The 20658-nt window shown below is 39.9% G+C and overlaps 1 protein-coding gene across 3 annotated transcripts in view; it reads right to left on the bottom strand.

The window, feature by feature from the left end:
• LOC110174506 (E3 SUMO-protein ligase PIAS1-like) overlaps positions 1-20658 on the bottom strand; it is an 88970-nt gene that overhangs the window by 33948 nt on the left and 34364 nt on the right. For 2 of the 3 annotated variants that reach the window (XM_055154458.1, XM_055154460.1), the window contains exon 1: positions 14338-14845. In XM_055154458.1, the coding sequence (XP_055010433.1) occupies positions 14338-14845 (508 nt within the window). Of the gene's footprint in view, positions 1-14337; positions 14846-20658 lie in introns of those variants that run through there. The other variant, XM_055154459.1, reaches the window with a different exon arrangement.

Here is a 20658-nt window from a genome sequence, read left to right as displayed (position 1 = left end):
CGAGCACCAAAGTACATCTGTGACATGTTAGTGTCACATGAACCATCTCACACTCTGAGGAGCTCAGGGACCGGCCTCCTGCTGGTGCCCAGAGTCACGACTAAACAAGGGGAGTCAGAGTTACAGGTTCATGCAGCTAAAACCTGGAACAGTCTGAACATGTGAGACAGACTCTTCTGTGACGCTGTTTAAATCCAGACTCAAAACATTTCTGTTTAATTGTGCATATAACTGAAAGGTTTTCCTTCCGCACTCTTCTATCCAATTTATGTCTCTCTTTTTTAAAATTTTAATCTTCATGATTATTTATGTTTTGATTTGTTTTTATTATGATTTTAATGTATTTCTTATTCTGTAAAGCACTTTGAATTACTTTGTGTACGAATTGTGCTGTACAAATAAACTTGCCTTGCCTTGCTTTGCCTCATGTCAGTAACGGAGGGAATGAAATATGCAGCACTTTTTGGGCAATAAATACAAACAGTCATAACTAGAGGTTCTCACTTACTAGAGATGCGCGGATTGCGGTTACAACCGCGGTATCCGCGGTTAATCCGCGGGTCGGGCGGATGACGTGACGAAAAATTATATTTTAATTAAATTCGGGCGGGTGGCGGTTTAACTACTAAAAAAAAAAAAAAAAAACTTTTTTTTTAAAGTTATTGTTAGTATTGTTACCTACATCTGAAAAGACGAGTGTCATTGTCTATGCTTGTAGTATGAAGTGTACGTCATATCCTTAATTAGCCCATTTGACCTTTTTTTTATGTTCTGAAGGTTCAGGTTGTGTCGGGTTATTGATGCCTAAGGTTTAGAGGCACATATTATATGCAGTTTATTTTATTATTTCTAATTTATTTCAGCTGTTTGCTAACACGTAAGTGGCTATAGGGCCATATTTATTTAGTTATGCTTTTTTTTTGTTTTGTTTCGATATCAGATATATTTTAAAACACGCAGACATTATAGCGTAGACTGCCACTCGGGGGATTTAAAACTTAAAGAAAGACCGATGGAGTGAGGCTATGACTTTGAAATAACATCGGGCAATGGCAGAATGTTCAGAATGTAACAACATCCAACACGAAGGCAAGAAGGTTCAAAAATAGCCTAGTTGGAAAACGTTGCGCAAGAAAACCAGGTAAGTTTGGGGTTGTTACGGACAATTAAGAATGCGAACATACACGCTGAGCCAATTTTGGAATGAATGAGCTATAGAGTTTGCATTTTTATCGAGGCTCCTTAGTTTGTTTGCTGTATGATTGTTCTAAAATCTAAAATCAATCGGCGGCGGGTGCGGTTTTGAAAACCTTCGGTGCAAAATGGACAGCGGGCGGATGATGAGTTTTGTGTCGCGGTTGCGGATGAAAAAATAGCCCATCCGTGCATCTCTATCACTTACATATCCTTAACAAACTGGTTTGAATATTTGCTTCATATAGTTTTCTACCATATGGTAGAAGATTAGGTTGAAAAACCTCTGACTTTTTGAGTCATGAAATTTTTTATTCATCATGGTAACGGAGGGAAAAGTAACGGAGGGAAAATTGTGTGAGCAAGTAGAAGGTGCATGATTTTGCATAATTTGTTGCTTTTTTCTTCTGAATACTTTAATATTACTTCAAAATGAAAGGAAACTATTTCTATAAAATATGTCAGTCCTTCCAAGCAAATTTTTATCATTTTAAATAATTATTTTTGAAAAATCATGAATGGACATATATTCTAGCCTCTTAGTGTTTTGGCGGTGAATTACTTTGCGGTGCACAGACCTACATCAGTGTATCAGTGTTTTCAGGCGTCCACACAGTGCCAGACCAAATCCGTACACAAATGAATTCATGGAAGCTGGCGGCAACAGATTGTTCCGTCTCTGGAGCTGTTTTCAATCGGATTAGTGTGAACGAACACTGCATCCTCAACGAAAACGACTCAAATACATACTAGCATGGATGGGGCCTAGGAAATGAGGTCCTATGTCCAAAATTCCGGACTGTTCCTTTAACATGTTTTATAAATGTCACTGGTGAGTTACTCCCCCTTCAGAGCACTATTACAACAAAATCAGAGTGCATCCCGCTAATGAAACTACATTAAGCTTGTGAAGTTCTTCTGTAGAGACATGAATGTCACGTGGGAGCATGGGTGACAGGCTTGTGGGTGGAGCTTTGATGGAGTTCACGTTCTAACATGGTAAAAAAGACACAAACAATCTTGAAGCGAAATGTTGCTCTGAGGGATAGAATGAAGTTAGTCTGTCTCCAATTGATCAGATGCATTTGAAGCAGAAGTATCTGTGGAACAAAAAGTCTAATCAGCGTCCTGGAAAGAGGAGCCGGATGAGAGCGTGGATTTGCCTCTTGTGTAATTACAGTTGTTAAACACATTTCTGTCACTGCGTGGGTTCTAATTTGTGTTTAATGGTGCTTATTAAAATATAAACATGAATAAATCATCGGGACATTAATTTTTGGATGGGAGTGTAATTACTGCAGCAGAGCAAACTGGAGGCTTTCATCACAAACATTATTATAGAACACAGGACTCATCACAGGTCTAATCAGAGAAGACACAGGCTACGTTTGGGCTAATCAACAAGGTCAATACAGCCACACATACTAACCTCTGCTAACTACTGTTAACCTCTGTGTGTGTGCCCCTTGAAACTGTGGTGGTAATCTTAAAAGGCACTGTACCTGTTTTTTTTTATTATTATTTTGTTCAAAAGTGTGCTGTCCTCATGTGGCGTGCAGTAACAGGATGTATTCTGAATTTCAATTGCTGAATTTATAATCTCTTAAAAGCTCTCAAATTCGACTAAAGCCTAAATTCAGAGTGTCAAATTTGCAGAGGGAAAACAAAAATCACAATAATTGAGGAGATGAGTTTTTGATGAGGAGAATTCTGCCAAATTAGATTGGTTACAACCTTTTCCGGCTAGATTGACTTGCAAAAGGGCTGGAAGATTTTTTTCCTCATACTGATTGACCTCCATTATCAATTTGATTTCTTTAGCATTTCCAAAAGCAAAATGAAAATGGCTCTTAGTAGGGATGGGACAAGAGCTCATGAGACAAAATCTCCACAGGATTGTGCACACATGAGAAAAATTATCATGAGAGAATTTTAAGTTAGAATACAACAAAATTAATTAATTATAACTGAGAAAATTTCAATTGTTCCAAATTTCTGTCAACGAACTTTGCAGTCGATTTCAAATATGTTTATTTCAGGGTCGAAACAAATTAAACTTCCCAAGCATTTCAAATCCAAACTCATGTACATGATGTACAGAGCAGAGCTTTTGTTTTATGGGTGAAATCCAGAGGGTGTTAAGGCTCATAACTGCACCAATCACATTTGCATAATGCAGCTCTAATGACTGTAACCCAAGAACCACTCTCTGTCTTTAAGCACATGTCTCCTCTGGTCTTCACCATAAGGACAGAGACTGACCCAGGAGTACACAGAACCCAGACTGACCCTGAACTAAAAAGAACCCAGACTGACCCTGAACTAAAAAGAACCCAGAGTACACAAAGCAGAGGCTGTTACAATGGAACCATAAACAGGTTTTATTAATTTGTTTCAGTATTTTCCAGAAGGAGCTGCTTTAGATGCATTATTACAGGATGAACTGGAGGGTTTAGGGTGAAGGGATCACAAAATAATGACAAAAAAAAAAGAAAATAAGGCTTCCATTTTATTTTTTGTTCTTCTGAAAGTTGTCCTCTGCCCAGTATCCCTGAATGCTGCAGAATGGAGCTGCCTGGAGACCCCGGGGAGACCTCTCACATCACATGCATGGGCAACTGCTACAGGACATGATCATGTTCTAGAACTGAAAATCTCAGATGGACAGCCCAGGTGAGGCACTAAGAATACATGTGAGAATAGAGAAGGTTTCTATTGTGTTCATCTCCACACAAACAGGATTTTTTCAGTCTTGATTGATTTGTAAACGTGCAACAAAAAGCACACATCACAGACAAGAAGAGAACTGGATGAGATTTGAAACCTCTGAGTGTAAAGACTGCAGCAGGATATGGTAGCGAAGAGACTGTACACCTCAAGTTATAAGTTGTGAGCACACCTCACGTCAGCTGATTCCTGATACAGAAAAACCACTCGCTTTGAGATTCTTAAGTTTTCCAAAGATCAGAGCACTGCACTTGTTATTGCAATGAGTCAAAACTGTGTTATTATTATTTGTGAAATGTGGTGCAGTACTTCAGATTCATGATTTTTAATACACAGAAGGTTGGTGATAAATAAAGACACTGGAGTCACTATGGCTAATATGCAGCTTCACGCCAATGTGTGTGCTGCATGGATGTAAACAGATACATCAGGAGCTACTCTCGCCTTCAGACAGTGCTCTTTTGTGGATTGGGTGTCATTATTTAACTTAACTTTACGAGAGGAGATAAAGACAGTCATCTTTAAATTATCTTCGCCATTTCTTGAGTTTGTATCTTGCACCTCTCTGTCTGTCACTGTCCATCTGCCCCTAACGCTCTGTTTTATCGGCTGTTGCCATGATCATTTTTGTGGTTATAGTATGGCAGAGGATCCAATGTTGTGTCAGTGTCCCTGAAGTTGGAGAGAAGCAAATCAGGCCTAAATCAGGCACATGGCCCTGTGGTGTGGGGGGCTTTAGACACCATCCACAAATTAATCGACTTAACGACGGAAGCCCTACAGCCCTGTTCTCCACCTGCTCTCTGTGCTGTGGAATATGGATCTGAGCTTCCATCCCACAGAGCAGAGTTCCCAGTGTCTGGTCTGAAATCACAGTCACTCCTCCACAGCCCCACATAGAACACGAGCAGAGATCTCACATCCATCCGCACGAACCCACAAGCTCTGCACACTCTGTTTTTATCACCAGAAGGCAAGATTTCACGGATGAATTATAGATACGTGACCAGTTAGACCAGAGTGGTGCTGGGGTGGCATTGCATTTTTTATTTATTTATTTATTTTTGCTCCTGAAAAATTTTGCATATGTGTTCAGAGTAAAAAAAATAAAAAAATTAGTGCTAGCCTTCCATTTATAAGACAGTAGTGGACCTGAGTAACTGTTCAAAACATGTTTGAAGAGCTCTACAGTGCAGGGTTAACAGGTGTATACAAAATTCATGCAGGGTATTTATTTATTTATTTATTTTTACTTTTTTATTTTATTTATTCATTGGCTTATCTTGTCCATCAAAATTTCAAATGTAATTTATCAACAGTTCATCGCCTCCCTATTCATCAAGTCCACCACTGTAGCAATAAGAAATACATAAATGCAAATCTTCTAAAATAATAAAAGTTCTCCCAAAATGTTCTCCAAATGATTACGAGGTCTGCAGAGGGCTAAAGGACAGATAGTGCAATCACATCATGTTGCTATAGCAGCAACACAGGGATGGGGTAAAACATCGTGTCACCATGGCAGCGGAGTGACAGGAGCATTAGACTGTCAGGGCAACAACACAGTGACAGGAGCAGAGTCAGGTGACCATCACTCAATCAAAACCACTTTATTTGTCCGTGAGGGGCAGTTGAAGAACAGTGAGCAGTAAAATACAATAATAATAGAAAAGCTCAAACAAAAGTCTCAGTGCAGCTCAACAGGTAGGGAGACATGAGATCCAGAGTGAGGTGAGTAACAGCCCTCAGGACCAAAGTGTCCTGCAGCATCACAGCAGTCTCCAGGCGGAGCCAGGTGAAGTCTGGACACAACAGGAAAACCTCTCTCTCTCTGTGCTGTGTTTCGGGCGGTGATGAGATGTATACACATATTTGCACAAGCTGCTCTTCTTAGTTAATCAAAATCCCCAAAGATTAAGTTAAATGTGGAACATAAACATTTTAAACAAGTTAAAAACTGCTCAGTGTGCCAGACAGTCAGCCACAGGAGCAGCCAACCACAGTGGCAGCAGCACAGTGACAGGAGCATCAGGTCACCATGGCAACAGCACAGTGGCAGGAGCAGAGCTGACAATGGAAGTCTGATTGAAGTATCAAGTCTAAAGGGAGACTAAACAACTTTTCCTGGAATGTTCCACACTGTATATGGTGCTAAACATGTCTCTCCATTTCTTATCTTTTTTTCTTTTTTAATTTCTTCTATTCAGGATCTTTCATTTTAACATGTCGGTATATTTCAGTTATTGGTAGTTGGTGAATAGAACTGCCAACCTTCCAGTTTTAAGACAGTTGTACTAAAATCTGAGCCACAGTTCAGAATGTTTGAAAAGATTTACTAAAGAGTTAAAAAAAGTGTATTATGTTCCTATTAATTAAACCCACTAAAGAGAAAATAAAGAGAAAATAAAGGCGAACGTTCTGCTCTCCACAGCCATCGTGAGGTCTGCACAGGCCTAAAGGACAGACCGTGCGAGAGGGAGAGAGAGAGAGAGAGAGAGAGAGACGGGTCGCCATGGCAGCAACACAGGGACGGAAGAGGAGCATCATGTCGCCATGGCAGCAACACAAGGACAGTCCAAAGCCTCACGTCGTCATGGTAGCCACACAGGGGCATAAGCATCAAAGCGCAGTGGACAGAAGAGAAGTGACAGCAGCAGAGTCAGGTCGTCATGGCAGCAGCATGGTGACAGGAGCTTCAGGTCGTCATGGCAGCAGCACGGTGACGGGAGCTTCAGGTCGCCATGGCAGCAGCGTAGTGACGGGAGCTTCAGGTCGCCATGGCAGCAGCGTAGTGACGGGAGCTTCAGGTCGCCATGGCAGCAGCGTAGTGACGGGAGCTTCAGGTCGCCATGGCAGCAGCGTAGTGACGGGAGCTTCAGGTCGCCATGGCTGCTGCCATGGCGACCGTCACTAACCCTAGTGACGGGAGCTTCAGGTCGCCACGGCAGCAGCACGATGATGGGAGGTTCAGATCGCCATGGCAGCAGCACGGTGACGGGAGCTTCAGGTCGACATGGCAGCAGCACGGTGACGGGAGCTTCAGGTCGCCATGGCAGCAGCGTAGTGACGGGAGCAGAGTTGTGTCCAGTTGCTAACAGAGAAGAGTGAAGAGCACTGTCCTCTGAGCGTCAGTGCTAATGCTAACAGTTGAAGTCTGACTGAACGATTATCAAGTCCCTGAACATTTGGACTGTGCCTGGAATGTTCCACAGTATGGGATTAAACATCTGTCTTATCTTTTCCTTATAACTCCATGGAGACAAGCAGGTGATTCCATAAAGCCAAGTTACTGATGAGTTTCACTTTCGTTTTTGACACTGTTTTCTCCCTTTGCTCTCAGTGCTAAATCACTCCCCCTTTAGAATGACATCACAGCACAATCAGCCTGCACTCCACTGATGAAACTAATGCACATCGCATCAGGTTTGTCAAGTTGCCGTCTACGTTTTGTGTCATGTTCTTGTATGTTTCTGGAGTACTGCGTGTGGGAGCGTGGGTTGGGCAGTGTCCCCTTAATTAGCACTTAACGATGTTTACAGTGAATCATCGTGATGGACGATGATATCGGGAGAGAGGATGTGTGCTGAGAATTATGATTGATGTTATCACCAACCATACTATCTCTTTAAATGTAACTCATTTAATTGTTTCTTTTATTTCATTTTAATACTATGTACCCTTTTCTACTTAAAATGTATAATTTGGTTATTTTACTAACCTAATTACTCATTCAGGGCTTTGGCACGTAAGAGAAAAAAGGCTTAAATTTAAGAAGAGTTAGTACATTGGTGCTGCTCTTGGTTATTAAGAAGGGCATACAAGCGCATGAGACACATGCTCTTATTTTGATGAATAACTTTACGCTTTCACTACGTGTTACTTGGATGGAGGAGAATTATGGAGAACTTTACACATACTCATTCGGATACATCTTTATGCACATGCTCCACGCTGAATATTTTACCGATGAGGAGCAGGATTTTGACGGAGTTGTGGTTCATATTATATGTTTGGCTTAATTTCACATCAAGAAGAAGGCCCAAAACGTCACATTGTGGTGTCACTGAAATAAAAATTTGGGAGCTTCAAAGAACTGCAGTGCAGATCTCTTTCTTCATTTGTACAGTGTTTGTCTTTAGACACAGCAGCCGTAATTTTTGTTAGATGTGCATGTCTTTATCTACTAATATTATTCTCACAGACTAATACGTCATGACTCTGAAAGGCTTCTTAAACTAGCAGCATATTAGTTCTGTTCTTGATTTAATTTACAGTGCAATCCCTGCAAAGATTTTAGGTTAACACCTAAAGAAGATCAGTGCATGTTTCTGACAGGAGGGGGAGCAGCTCTCCATCATGATGTTAGGTGATATCGTCCAACAGAAGAACTCTAGTGGGAGCATGGGTGATGTAGGCTTGTGGGTGGAGCACTGGATATAATCTTACAACTAACTCTAAGGAGGGTTTGAATAGAGCTCAAGAGAGATCTCTAGATTACTCGAACATGCACAGATAACATCTAAAACATGGCGTGCTTTTTGATGAGGGAATTATACCATGGTAAAAGTTCATTTTGCTTAATATTTCCTTTTTAAATGACATATCTTTGTGATCAGACTTAACAGTTTCTCCACTGTGAGTTTTCTCTTGTTTTGTCATATAAACATCTGTATAAATGTGTTGTGGGGAAAGAAGAGAGTGTAATTCTGCTCTAATGGGTCTCCCTGCTCCTCTGCGCTGAGAGCACAGCTCCTAAACCATCGAAATATTATTTTCATCTACAAAAAGTGCGAGGGATTTTAAGGCTTTTTTCATCATATCATTTGAGCAGAGATGAGATGGCACAGACACCAATTTACTTCATAATGAGGCAGTAGACGTGAAGCAACAGAGAGTGTGACTGAAATATGAACTGCTAAACTAATACAAGAATCCCATTTCAGAACATGTTTGTAGATGTCTAAATGGCAGGGTTAGCAGAATAAGACTCCCTGGAGATACAAAAACTTTTTCTGCCAAAAAAAAAAAAAAGAAGGAGAAACTGAAAAAAAATGATTAATTTGCATTATATTCAGCTCTACAATGGTGCATGAGAAATGTTCAACACAGTTCTCTAGTTCTTTGACTAAGGGTACACACATTCAAATTCAGACTTAAGTCAAATAAAACCTGGTCCTTAACCTGGACTAAACCTGGACTAAACCAGGACTGGAACAGGACTGAATCAAGTCTATAACAGAACTTAAATGTGTTCAAACCAATGCTCCCTTATTATCATTCATGGTACAGCAAGTTTAGAGTTTAGACTGAATGTAGAATATTTATCCTCGTTCTTTTTTGTTTGTTTGTTTTGTTTTGTTTTGGAGTCAAAGCTCCAGTAGGACCTCTTTCTGGTGGGACATGACAGAGTAGAGGAACTCGGAGCATCAAACAACAAAGTGAAACGTATAAAACACTTTAAGAAGTTGTTTTTGGTGAATATAGCATTTTCAGAACAATAAAAGGTAACATGATGTAAATATGTTATGTGTTAGCCGTTAATAGCCCACACAAGTAAAATGCCTCCAATAAAAAAATAAATAAAAAAAAGTGGACATCATTAAAAACCTCAGAGCGCCTCTCTTGTTCACAGCACACTGGCATTGTGGCTGCAGGAGCACACTGTTACGCCCTATGTCCTGCTCTCTATAATTGAACATGATCTAGTACAAAGAAAGGCCTGAGCAGAGCTGCGTCTGCAGAGAGCGTGTAATCCTGGTCTGATGAACCACTGTCTGAGCTACACAAACATGAAAATATGGATGAAATACAATAGTCCAGCTTCATTACCACAGCACATAAAGCCACTTCTCCTCCACCGCACGCTCATTTAGAAGCCTGAGCATTCTATTCATTAGCGACAGTCTGGTTTGTCTCTGTGCCTGGGTTTGTCTTGGAGAAAACAGGAACAACATGCATTATTAAGGAGCTTTTGTGGAGACCAGGCGGCACTAGCTCTGTTGGTCGCTTATCCTCTGATGGTTGGCAGTTCGAATCCCACTCTCAGCTAGGGTTGTCAAATACTGAAAAGTAGACACTAACCAACATTCAAACTAGTATCAAAACTAGATACTGATTGGAGTAGCTACAAAAGTCACAAAGTCAGAAATGAACCTTTGCTGAAGCTTTAGAATCATGTTGAGCTGTATCAGAACAAATATAAGAGCACATAGACCAGTATACACCCATGGACCAACATGGAACCTACCTGGACCAAATTGGAATAGAAAGGAAAGTTTTAATGTTGAATCACATTCAGTTTGATTCAAGACTGAAAGACTGTTTTTTAATTATCACCGTGGTACCATCAATATTGACAACCTAGTGTGCACTATAATATCAAAATCATTATTGGTAGTCAGATCATCTAGCTCACATGAATACTGTTGTTGTGTCCTCAAGCAAGACACTTAACCCACTTGGTCTCAGTGTTATGTGTACACTGTGTGTGTGTGTGTGTGTGAATGAATGGTTCCTTGATGTAAAGCACTTTGAGAGTCTTGAAGGTAGAAAAGCACCTTAGAAACCTGAACACTGACCATGTTACTACGTTTGTGTGTAGAAACCTGAACACTGACCATGTTACTACGTTTGTGTGTAGAAACCTGAACACTGACCATGTTACTACGTTGTGTGTAGACACTGGGCAGTGGTCCGTCTGCAGTGACAAGCTCCTGGACAGAGGGGGAGGGGGGATGAAGGAGGGGGATCTGAGCATGTTTATACACCGCTCTGAAGGCAAATTCATCACAAGACGGACGCTGCAGCTATTAAAATGCTAATGTGGGAAAATTTAGATGTTCCCATATATTTGCAATAATTTACACAATGTTGTTATGCTAAAAAGCCCGAGGGATACGAGCAGTTTTAACCCTTTCAGAGCAGCAGCAGCAGGGATGGAAGGATAAGAAAGGAGAGCTCAAAATCATAACAAGATTTTTTTTTTTATCACTGTTAAAATAGACTAAGATTGAGAGCTGTAGACCAACAGATTAAGAGGAGAGAGTATCATGTCAAATTACATGTGGACAGTGGTGCAGTTGATTCTTCCACTAACCAGGAGCTTACTAGTACAAGTCTCACTCTAAGCATGTATGGTCACTGGCTCTCTGGGGTAAGAAAATATCTCTGCCATTGCTCACTCAGTATTGTGTGCAAATTACAGTATAATACAGCCAGACTGCATTGTTATATTCTACAAAGAATTCTGTACAGTCTGTGCTCTTACTGGTTTAAAAAGGTGCTACAATCACAGCTAAGCCTGTGTCACCAGAGCCTTAACCTGCAGATACTGTGTTCATTCTCAGTATATGGACAGACCATGCCTCATGTGAAAGCTCCAGAGGCTGCAGGTACTGGGGTTTAGATAGTGACCATTCAGATCAGACAGATATATTTTAGATTTAAACCAACTGGATTTCAGCACTGAAACTGGCAACCCAAATGAAAGAGTCATGTGAGGCTCATTCTTCATAATCAAGTATAACATGCCAAAATGTCCAGTGTTTTAGTGTCAGTAAGATCTATTTGAAGTGAACACGTTTTCCTCGCACCTGGGAACATGTTGATGAAAATGATTTATTAATGCCTAACATACAGTTTCTTGAAGGTGACGAGGGTTTTGCTAGGGCTCTTTTAAAGATACACTATGAAAGCTTTATGGTGTTGGTCTATCAGTGCATCTCCATGGAGATCCTCTATCAGAAAAGGGGCCTCTAATGAGAAACATCACCGACTGCCCTAATGACCCAGTAAACACAATAAAAAACTTTAGATGTTTTTCCTCCATGTGTTGGATCAATAAGTCAGTGTGATCTGGTTGTGGTTTTCTCACAGTCTGTCCTCGTCCTTCTCAGTCTGAATCTATACCTCATTTGGAACCAGCAGAACACAATATTTATCTAACTGTGACACTGAGCCAACTTTTTATCACCCAAAAATATGACTCCGATCCATCACGTCCGACAGACTGCAAAAACATGTTCAAAGCTCTCCAACCATAGGGATATTAACAACCACATAAAGCCTCATGTACTGTTATTCATACTGTCAGGATGAGGAAAGCACCGTTCATATCACCACACGAAAAATGGATAGTTCTTCCAAACAGGTACTGATGCTAATGGAACTCAGATAATTACTCCAATTATCCAATGTAATCCAAAATTCCAAATCTAAATTCAGGTCATTGCTCTTTTACATAAGAGCGGGTTATTCAGTTAATCATTCATTTTGATCACTGGATCAGCATTCACACTAAATCTATGATCATTAGGATGCAGCCCATTCCAGGGGTCCTTCTGTACTCACAGCCTCTCTTCTACTGTCACACTTGTCTTGGGGCCTTGGAGCAGGTCTGTATGGAGCAGCTCCCTCCAGCACAGTTGTGTTTCTGTGTTCTGTGGTCTGTGTACAGGGGCAGAGGCTTTGCTCCGTGTGACTCTCATGTCACCCAAACAGAACTCAAGTTTATGAAATTAAATCAAAATGGTGTCTGAATGATACTGTTAATCTTAAGGCAGACCTCAGCCCTTCACAAAAAAGATGTTTAATAATTCCCTGTTTGTGGTGCTGTGATGTGGCTAAAGCTAAAACCTGCCTACAGTGTGTAACCATAGACTGTCATCAGGTTTCTCTACATTTATTTCATTTCTCTGCTCCTCTACAAGCTGCTTCTACCTCTCTTTGTGTAGTCTAGAGGGTTTGGCTCATGTTAGATGCATTATAGACTGGAAATATAGTTTTGATCTCGATGTGAGTGCAGTGCATCGATAAACAGGAAACAGCTGGCTAGGTTTATTTTGCAAAGCATGTGGGCTCAACATAGAAGTCACATCAGTGGAAAAATGGCAGTTTTTCAACTTTGAGTGATTTTCAGTTTATATCTATATGATGGTCGTTTACCAAAGTCCATATTATAAGACTTGCACTATATGTTTTGGGTCGTGTGCTGATACTGGCATGCTGCTGCTCCTCCAGTGACTGGTGAGCCCGTCCCAGGTCCTAACCTCACCAGACCCTCTTGGCAAACTAGTAGTACCTCCAGTGGTAGTACCTCCACTTAAACAGGGCTGCACTGATCACTTGGCGTAGTGGAAGCACTCTGGGTCCACAACACTCTGCTCCGTACCACTGCGTACTGCTGCTATGGAAACTACTCTGGCTATTAGGGCTCCTCCCTGTGCACTGTAGGAGCCTGGAGTGGGGCAGAGTGGCTGTCTGTGGAACAGACTACAAATACCTGTCTGCAGGGGCGTAGTACAGATACTTGTTAGACCAATCACACTGTTCCACTGTTATTTGAGAGGGATTTGTTAAACAGCACAAATCAGCTCACCTGTTGGAATTCAAACCAAGTCTATTCCTTCTGGTCAGACTGAGTTAAAATAAAGCCACACAAAGCCTCAGACAGTGCAGTGCCATTAGTTAGCAGTAAATGTTGATTACATTAGTGTTAAAGAGTTTTTCAAATGCTGTATAGATGCTTCTTTGTCTTATTATTATTATCAAAGGGTATTTCTCAAAGTGTATTTCTCACGGGAAAACCAGTTCCTCATTATCTGTTATCTTCCGCAAGGACAGTCCTCCCTACACACATCCCTCCCTACACCTCAGCAGCTGGCACACACACACAATACACACTTTTATTCTCTGTGTTTTTTACTGTGATAGAAAAATGTAAAAGCCCATTCATTCTTGTAACCTGTGTGATTCAATAAATACATGGCGTTGGACGGCGGCTCTTCGGCAGTTAAGAGCTGTAGCAGCGCCTCTGTCCCTCGCCGCGAGTAAAACCCTGAATTCTGCCTTCTGAGTTTCTTTGTGTTAATATCTCTGTTATTTTCTGACAATTAGCTACAAATATGTATTCAGTGTTTTGCATAGGACTGTGTTTGTATTGGCTTTACAGTAGTAATACCATGTGGGCCAGTCTGAATAACACATATTTTGTATATTGTGTTTCTAAATAGACAGTATCACTAAAGGCATGATATGCAACAAATTAACAACAGAATTAATCAATAATTACTATAAAAGCTACTTATTCAACCCTCTACAGATCAAATCTTATGGTTTTGGAACTAAAATAACAAATATTTCACAACTTTTACAAAGAAAATGATAATATGATAAAAAAAAAATATATATATATATATATATATATATATATATATATACGTGTGTGTGTATATATATATATATATATATATATATATATATATATATATATATATATATATATATATATATATATATTATATATATGTGTGTGTGTGTTTTTAATGATATGTGGATAGTGATTATGGTACCAGGCTGAATCACGTGTAGTATTACTCCTCAGAGCACAGTACACAAGTACGAGTACAAAAGTCTTACCGAGGCTGGTGGGCTTGATGAGCTCGTCCAGCAGGTCGTAGAAGGGCAGCCGCTGCAGTTTGACGTCGGGGTGGACCGGGTGCAGGGGCCCGGAGGTGCCCAGGCGGTGACTCAGGGGACTCAGCTCGTGCTTGCCAGGACCCAGCAGAGACAGGGGCAGGAGGGCGGCGGGCGAGGGTGATCCCCCGTGACCCGCCTGAGCTTCATACGCCAGCTGCGTGAGCCCCGGCAGAGCACCCCCCCCTCCGGCGGCGGCCGGGTGGTGTGGCGGGCTCAGGGGCAGCTCCGTGTGGGACATGATCTTGGCGGGGAAACGGCGGCGGTACAGCTCTTTGATCTTGAGGTGCACGGCGGGGCTGCAGCCGGCCTTCAGCAGGTGCAGGGCTTTGGTGAGCAGCTCGTGTTTTCGGCCATGTTTGTTTCGTCCGGCGTATCCCAGCAGCACCTGCAGCTCCGACACGCGCAGACTCATCACCATCTGCTGCAGAGACAGAGGCAGGGTCAGCATAGTACTACACACACACACACACACATATACATTATGCAATATACTGTTAAAAAAAAACATAGAAAATCAGATACTTATCGATATTGAAACTAATTTTGAAACTAGACACTTTTTTAGCATCAATACCTGCTCAAATGAGTAACAATCATAGGACAGAAATGAACCTTTCTTGAATAGTTTTAGAATGATCTTGAGCTGAATCAGAACAAGTATAAGGAAATCACATTTTATTTCCTAAATAAACATGTTTATTTCACTATAGTGGAGCTGGTAAGGACCAAAATAGTTCACTTTTATGGTACAAGCATGAAACTTTGCAAAATATTTCTGGATATGGAACTAAGTCTAAGTTTTTAAGACTGGAGCTGAGAACTGTGCATGTCACAAAATAGACTACATGAAAGCGAGGCTGGTATTAAAATACTGCGTAATTCTTTTTTATCATTTAATTTGCTTAGTTATCCATTTTGTAATGTTGAACAATTATTCTTTCTAAACTCCAAAGCATTGAGGTGACAAGACTATTTTCCTTGAGAATATAAGGGTTGTGCTGGTTCCCTGTGGTTGAAATCCAAGTTTATAAAATATTTCATCTTTCAAAGCCATATTTATTGTTTTTTTGATAACAAAAAACATTTAACCATCTCTAAAGATCAGTAAGTGTCATATCATATTTCATAATGATAATTAAATGCTGCATGGAAGTGAGGTTTAACCCCAAACACTTAAAGGTGCATTGGGTATCTTTTCAGATGGAGGGACTGTCAGATGCTTTTCTCCATGAAGATGTTATTTCTGAGAAACCCTTGTTCATGCCATTTCTAGGTAGTACACTGAATGACCTTGTACCTAGTACCTTGTGGTACTAAAATTACTTCATTTGACTTCCATTGTCCACACTGAAGCTCAATCTGTGTATTGTCCACATGCAGGACTTGTTACAACCTCAAATGCCTTTTTAAATACGTATTACCAAATACCATACATATGATTCTAAAGAAAGAAAGAAATAAGCTTAGATAGTTTTACACGGCCTTATAATAATGCACTATGAAGTGATTCCATTTTGTAATTACTGTATTGTATTTGCACTGTATATATTTTTTGTTACTGTATGTCTTCATGAGATTCAGTTCAACTATAATATACTTTCTATAGATATTACTGCTTGAAAAACTTTAATTTAAATTAGGATCTGTTGTTCAGACACTGAAGCTCATCGTCTACATCGTATTTGTTATAATCTTGAATACCTATCTCTCTATTTGTGTATGCTTTGTTTACCATATTGCAAGTGGCCTTCAAACTATGCTATAAATTACATTTTCTTTCTTTCCAATACAATGTATATGATTCTAAATTAGACATAAACAAGGGTCAGTTTACACTGTACCCAATTGTGCTCTATGAGATGAGTTTATTTTGTAAGTACTAAAATCCTACAAGATTTTATTTAGTTTTTTTCTAAATGTACTTAATTTTTATACCTATTTTTTGCTTGAAAATATACTTACCTTTGGGTTCACTGTCCAGACACTGAAGCTCATTGTCCTCAGCTCATTGCATTGTCCAGATTTAGTACAATCTTAAATGGCTTCTTTTAAATCTCTCTTTATTTCTGCCTATTCACAGTATTTATCCTTTGGTTACATATTGTCTGTATCCTTCTAACTGTGCTATGAAAAAACAATGTAAGAGTACAATACTTATTTCCCAATACCACACATATGATCCTAAATTCGACATAAAATAGGACAGTTTTACATTGTACAATTGTTGGCTTTCTCTCATAGTTGTTTCACTTTTTTTTCTCTCTCTCTACATATTTTTGGTTGAAAAATTATTTTGAAAAGGTGCATTATGTAACTTTTCTGGTGGAGGCTCCATCAAATGCTTCACAGTATAGTATTAAACCTTTCTATCATTATGGAGACCAAACCCAGACCAAGTTATAGGTCAGATCTGTGGAGAGGCGACCCCGCTCACCGTCAGTGTCTGTTTTTCTAAGTATTTTTGAGCTAAAAAAACAAAAAACAAAAAAAACACCTATAATTGAATAAATGTAAAGTAGAGCTGTTTAATGTCATACTGCGGAACATTTCAAGAAGAGCAATAACATCTCAACAGAAACAAGCAGGCTGTGGACTCCTGACCAAAAAGTTACATAGTTCACCCGCCCAGTTGTAGTACAATGTTAAATACTTTCTTTTAATCTCTCTCTGTTTCTGCCTATTCACAATATCTCTCCATTGTTCACCACACACACTGTATCCTTCTAACAGTGCTATAAATAACCAATATAAGATTCCTGCTTTACTTCCCAGTACCAAACATATGATTGTAAGAATCTTGGGTTACTCATATAAGTGGAAGCATTAGTGATAATGTGTGATAATTTAACATTATTTTCCAAAAAAGGTGGTTTAAGCAGTAATTTTGCTCCCAGCCTAGTTTCCATGTCAGCCATTTTGTGACATGCATGGTACTCGGCTCCAGGGTCAATTTAGGCTTAGTTCCATATCCAGAACTATTGGTCCTAAAGTGTTACTAATCTGGCAAAGTTTCATGCTTGTACGATAAAAGAGAAAAATTTGGCACTTTTTTGGTCCTTAACAGCTCCACTACTATCACTGTGGTAATGGAATCTGATTAAAGGGACAGTTCAAAATTTTGGACATAAGATCCCATTTCCCACTGAGCCAGAGTGTTGGAGACCTGTGGAGACACTTTTTAAAATATTCCATCCAGTCGTTGTATTTGTAGAGGTCACTGGTGCTAGGCTAGCGCATGTCAATGGCCATAGTTCTCCTGCCACTAAAAACAGTCTTACCCACTCCACAAAACACCCAAAGCAAAACAATTGCAATGTCAGACTGTCCATGTGAATGTCTGTGTCGATAGAATAACATTAGATGTAAAGCCAACATTGCATTTGAAGGATCTCTGTGTGAGCAGCAGTAGTGAGTTGTACTTCCTGATAGAAAGCTCGGCAGCGCGGACTGATATATGAGAAAATAGTCCCTCAACTTGTGACAATTCACGCAATGCAAGGTATGTTTTTTTTTTTCAAACATTATTCTGTCAACACAGACATTCACATGGACAGTCTGGTGTAATAATAGTTTTGTTTCGGGTGTTTTGTGGAGTGGGTAAGACTGTTTTTAGTGGCAGGAGAACTATGACCATTGACATGCACTAGTCTAGCACTAGCGACCTCTGCAAATACAAGGACCAGATGGAAGTGTCTTCACACGTCTCCAACACTCTGGCTCACTAGGAAATAAGGCCCTATGTCCAAAATTCCGAACTGTCCGTTTAAGCACGGAGTCTATTTATTAGTATCGAAATCGAATTTGTAAGAATTGTGACAATACTAGTCAATGTAGTGCAGTCCTATTGGTCAGCCCCAGGAAGAAATGGACTCAATCACAGTGAATAGGCAAGAAGGAAATGGCAAAAAAGAAATACATAACTTTTTCCTCATATTGCTCAGTCGATTTTCTTTTCAAAAATAAAATAAAACTGGCTTTTGTTATTGATTTTATGAACATGACAAACAACGACTTCAGATCGGCGCCACTGAGCCCCCTCACCCCCAACCATATCACTGACCATTAGAAAAAAACACATGAGTATTTTTTTAGCCTGCCCTAGTGGTATGTGTGCAGTGATGATAGCATGCGATGCAATAATCAATACTAAATATAGACCTGTCATGATAAAACATATGAAGCACGAGATACTGTATATGGTACAGATATACCGCGATAAAGGATAATACTCAAACTACTTCATGCCACTCATATAAAACAATAATGCAAGATAATCCCAGTAAACCATTTTGAAATAGACAGGATCATTAAATGGCCTGAGCTGCAGCAAATAAACAGCAGAATGAAGCAATAATTATCCACAGAAGTGACTTATTCAACCTTGTGCAGCTCAAATCTGATCGTATTACAACTAAAATACCCCAAATCTCCACTTTTACAAAGAAAAATATATTGTTCCAGCTCCAATATATTGAGCGATAAGTCGATATAGTAATTCTGGTAACAGGCCTAGATAAACTAAAACGAGAAGAACTAAAAGGCTCACGGTGACTAAAGTGAACGATGTAAAAAGCACTGACACAGATGTCCCAGGCAGCCCAGGAGCAGGAGGAGCAGCTCTGTGGGTGGTCCGGGCTCATGTACTGTGCGGAGGTACAGGCACAACAAACACAGCAGCCCCACAGATCCCCTTACACCCACCGGGAAGAGGTGCACCACTAACCTCTGTAAATATTGACCTGCCTGTAGGTCACCAGAAGGTCATGTGAAGGTCGCTATGTGCTAGTCTGGCCAAATAAAGACCTGAAGAGCAAACAAAAGGATTCAAGACTCTAAGTAGGGCTGCGGATGGAAAATGTCATATTTTTTCCAACGTTGATCGCTCATGATTTTAAAGCGTAACTTTAAAATCATCTGAAGCCACTTTTTACACTACTGCTACTAACGGTGGATATGAGCCCGGTCAAGCAGAAGTAAACAGTAAAGCCAAAAATTCAAGTTGATCTGATATAAAAATGTATTCAACAGATAGCATATGTACTCTAGTTTATGAAACTGTTGACCTTTTTTCTGGACCATTTTTGGTTCTAAAGTTACATCCATTTTAAACAGACCATGTATGAAACATGGAACAAAAATTATTTACCAAATTTCAAAGACCTGCAAATCATGTAAATAAATGGATGTATTTCATCATATCTTGTGTTATTCCATCTTTGAACTGTTGATGAAGGTACATGATGTTTCCAAAAAAAATGTATTTAAAATGATAAAAATTTGCTTGGAAGGACTGACATATTTTATAGAAATAGTTTCCTTTCATTTTGAAGTAATATTAAAGTATTCAGAAGAAAAAAGCTGCACCTTCTACTTGTTTGCACAATTTTCCCTCCGTTACTTTTCCCTCCGTTACCATGACCTTTCTTAATAAATAATCTCATGACTCAAAAAGTCTGAGGTTTTTCAACCTAATCTTGTACCATATGGTAGAAAACTATATGAAGCAAATATTCAAACCAGTTTGTTAAGGATATGGAAGTGAGAACCAAGAGTTATCACTGTTTGTATTTATTGCCCAAAAAGTGCTGCATATTTCATTCCCTCCATTACCGACATGAGTTTTTACATTTTTTGTCAACAGCTTGAAAGAATATCACAGGTTTAACTTGACCCTGTTGGAGTGTTAACTCTTTCCTACATTCTGATACTTTACTTATTTCAATAGTCCCTCTAGTTTCTGAATAAGAGACATTTGAATGTCAAAAATCTGCTCCTGTTTCCCTCCGTTACCACTTGACCGGACCCCTTATGTGTGTTAACAGCGTCATATCTACTGTTCCTCGGCTTTTTGGCAACAAACCAGGTCAATTTGCAGCTCTCTGGTCAAAAACACCGATGTTTGTGCTGCCTTCAGTGGCCTCTGCTTTTCCCAGTAGTTGGTGACATCACACAGCACTGTCCTGATTACAGACAGATGTTTGTAATAAAATCACCTGAAGGGGCGGAGTTTGTAAGCCCTCCTCCCCCCTCACTCCCCCCTTCAATCGTCGCCATACTGTCCAGTTTAGCTAGTTGAAATGTGGTTATGGGCGGAGTTTAGGTGTTTGGTCAAACTTCAATGGAACTGTATGTAACCTACGCTTCTACTGTTTTCAAAAAGTACTACAATCACAAATGAGCCCGTGTTGCCAAAGTCTTATCCTGCAGATGGAGGTCACATAAGAATCATTCTCAGTATATGAACAGGCCTCATGTGGAAGC

Source organism: Boleophthalmus pectinirostris, unplaced genomic scaffold (genome assembly GCF_026225935.1).
Source record: "Boleophthalmus pectinirostris isolate CB_2022bp ecotype Guang Dong unplaced genomic scaffold, ASM2622593v1 HiC_scaffold_19, whole genome shotgun sequence".
Taxonomy (NCBI): Eukaryota; Metazoa; Chordata; class Actinopteri; order Gobiiformes; family Gobiidae; genus Boleophthalmus; species Boleophthalmus pectinirostris.
The sequence above is the reverse complement of the archived record's forward strand: the minus strand, read 5'-3'. Positions and strand labels throughout refer to the sequence as shown.